General features: G+C 45.9%; 1 protein-coding gene across 1 annotated transcript in view; it reads right to left on the bottom strand.

The window, feature by feature from the left end:
• Nucleotides 1-2,219: 2,219 nt before the first annotated feature.
• The window catches only part of CDKN2AIP (CDKN2A interacting protein), a gene marked incomplete at its 5' end in the record, with an annotated part of 1,066 nt that continues 584 nt past the window's right edge, over nucleotides 2,220-2,701 (bottom strand). The window contains one exon of the mRNA XM_010150259.1: nucleotides 2,220-2,696. Coding sequence (XP_010148561.1) covers nucleotides 2,220-2,696 — 477 coding nt within the window. The remainder of the gene's footprint in view (nucleotides 2,697-2,701) is intronic.

Genomic DNA, 2,701 nt, shown 5'->3' with positions numbered 1-2,701 from the left:
GGCGGCGGGCAGCAGCCCGCGCAGGGGGCACTTGGGGCGAGCCGGCCTTCCTGTACGCCCGCTGAACGAACGGCGTCGGCTTTCCTATCGCCCAGTTGGATTTACGTCCCCCCGAGACACCGCCGCACCCCTGCAGCGCCAGCGCATCCCTTCTAGCCAGTCCCGTCAGCAAGGGTGTTAATTAGATTAATTACAGACCAGCGTCCCGGTGGCTGGAGACCAAGAGAGCAGCTGGAGGTTTTACAACTGACAGGGCTGCACAAACGCTTCTTGCCACAGCCAGTTCTCTGAATTCTTCCCTCCCTCAGGGCAAATGAAAGTTAATAAACTCTCATTCCACGCCGAACGTGAAACAAAAACACACTTCAACTTCCCGCTTCTCTTAAGAGTAGCTACAGGCTCGTCCTTTAATGAATCACAACCAAACATCAAAGAGGAACAACATTCAAAACCTGTTAAAAACTAAGCTCAGGGCTTTAAAAAAAAGGGGCAGCTCAAAAATCTGCACTTCAGTGGGCTGATGCAATTCCTGCCCCTCCAACACAGTCATTCCGTGCCTCCACCTCAACAGGGTGAGGGTTTGAAAACCGATTTCCATGATCCTACGTACAGCAGGAAACCGATCCTCACCTGTGCGAGAGGCGACGTAACGCACCGCGATCTGAAGGTCGGGCAGCGCTCCGGAAAGACCGAGGGGGAACTCCTGGGAAACCTAGCGAGCACGAAGGAAGCTCTCAACCGGCCATCAGGAAGCGCGAGCACCTCGCGGCTTCGGGTGCTGGGGACTGGACAGCCACTGCTGTTCAAAAACCACGTGGGGTACAGCATGACAGCACCACTGTGATTTAGTCCCAGAATGCCAGAACTTGGAAGTCTGAGTGGACACATGTACTACAGAGATCCCAGGAATTCCTGTTCACTGCTGCAGTACCAGTCAAGTGTCAGGTATCCACGAAATGATGCTAACTACTCAAATCTGACAAGATTCTTTCAAAACAGCACCAAAGACATCATGTTTTTACAGTTATGTGCCATTACCAATTATATCAAAACATGCAGTAACGTTGGAAACCAAAGGCAATCTCCCACTTTCACTGCTCCGAACCATTCTGTACACGGCCTAAAACCAGAGCGAAGGCAGGGCTCAGATAGCGTTCGTGCTTCACAGCGCACTCGCCGTCTCTGGGAGATGGCAGCATCTTATTTTGGTTATCTGGGCAAGCAAAGTAGGGACAGGTATCCTACAGCTCCACATGATCAGTTCTACAGCATTTCAGCTACGCCGCCAAAGAAAACAGCTCATCCTTCTGGGCTCACACCTTGAGGCCACTCAAAGGAAAGCTTTCCTTAAGGTGTTGCAAAGTCACTGAAGTGGCCAGAATATTTAATAGCCAAAAATAAAGTACTACAAAGGCATATCCTAGAGGTTTTATTGTTTGAGCAGCAAAGTATGCTTAGTATAGAAATCCATGTTTATTTGGAACAAAAAAACCAAACCACCTGTAAATGACACTTCCCAATATAAATGAAATCTGCTTACAGCGTTTTGGCGGCCGAAGCAGCCGGGACTTGACTGCTAATTGGTAATTTGCCAGTATAATCTTCAATGGGATCTAACCTGCTAGTGTAACGCTAATGGGATCTAACCCGCTAGTAGGATGCGAAACGGGATCGGGGTGTCACTTATATGGTGTTACAAAAACATCCCATAAAGAGAGTCAACCAACTATTTTCTCTCCTAGTATGAACAACAGTGAACATTATGAGCAACAGGCCTGAAACAAGACAGTTCAACTTTCTGTTTTTAAACAACTTTAAACCATTCAAGTCTTATGGTCCCTATATACAAACTTCTACGTGGCTAAAAAACAGACAGGGTAGACAAGTGAGCACACTGCCATCAGATTTTAAGAATTACAAAACTGTCAGGTTTTAAACAGCAAACTGTACCTCAAGTCATTAAAAATAGAAGAGTTAGGTAGACTACTCTGCGAATAAACCAGCACACTAGTGTGCCGTGTGTTAAGGCATACCTCGAAATGCGCACCTGTCATCTCTAACAAGTTTCATACAGTTGCTACCAAGTGGAAGGACTATCATTGTCTTGCAAAACTGAGAAAGAAATACAAAATACCTGGAAGCCTACGTTTTTAAAGTACAAAATTAACCTTCCGGCCTCGTGTTGAAATACTATACACAGTACAAAGAGTGGTTCTCCCCTACAAGATCTCACGAGGATTTCTTAAAGCTGGTGGTAAATTGAAAGGTTTCGAGTCTTCATCCAGAAGTACCAAATCTTCGATTTCGCGACCTTTGTATTTTCTTTTACAGATCTTCACAATAACTTTCTTCTTGAGGAATAATTTCAAAGCTTCTCTCGAAGCAACCGCTTTGGCATTTTCCATACTTTTACCACAGCCAGTACCCAGGTAGACAGACTTGCACCTCAGTTCACAAACTATATTTTCTAGAGAGCTCTTATTTTGAGGCAAGTCCGCAAGCTCCTTCAGGGGAACAAAAGCAACATCTAACGTAGCTTTCACAGACTGAATAGATGAGTTTAGGAGTTCTGCGTGGTTTACATTAGGGCTGAAGCCTCCGACAGCAACCAATTTCCAGGCTACAGCTTTGTAGAGTCTGTTGAAAAAAGGCTGTCTTTCCTTTGCATCTTCACTGGTTAAGGGTTTGCACAAAGCCTTTC

The sequence above is a fragment of the Eurypyga helias genome, unplaced genomic scaffold (genome assembly GCF_000690775.1).
Source record: "Eurypyga helias isolate BGI_N326 unplaced genomic scaffold, ASM69077v1 scaffold25034, whole genome shotgun sequence".
In the NCBI taxonomy this organism is placed as follows: domain Eukaryota; kingdom Metazoa; phylum Chordata; class Aves; order Eurypygiformes; family Eurypygidae; genus Eurypyga; species Eurypyga helias.
The sequence above is the reverse complement of the archived record's forward strand: the minus strand, read 5'-3'. Positions and strand labels throughout refer to the sequence as shown.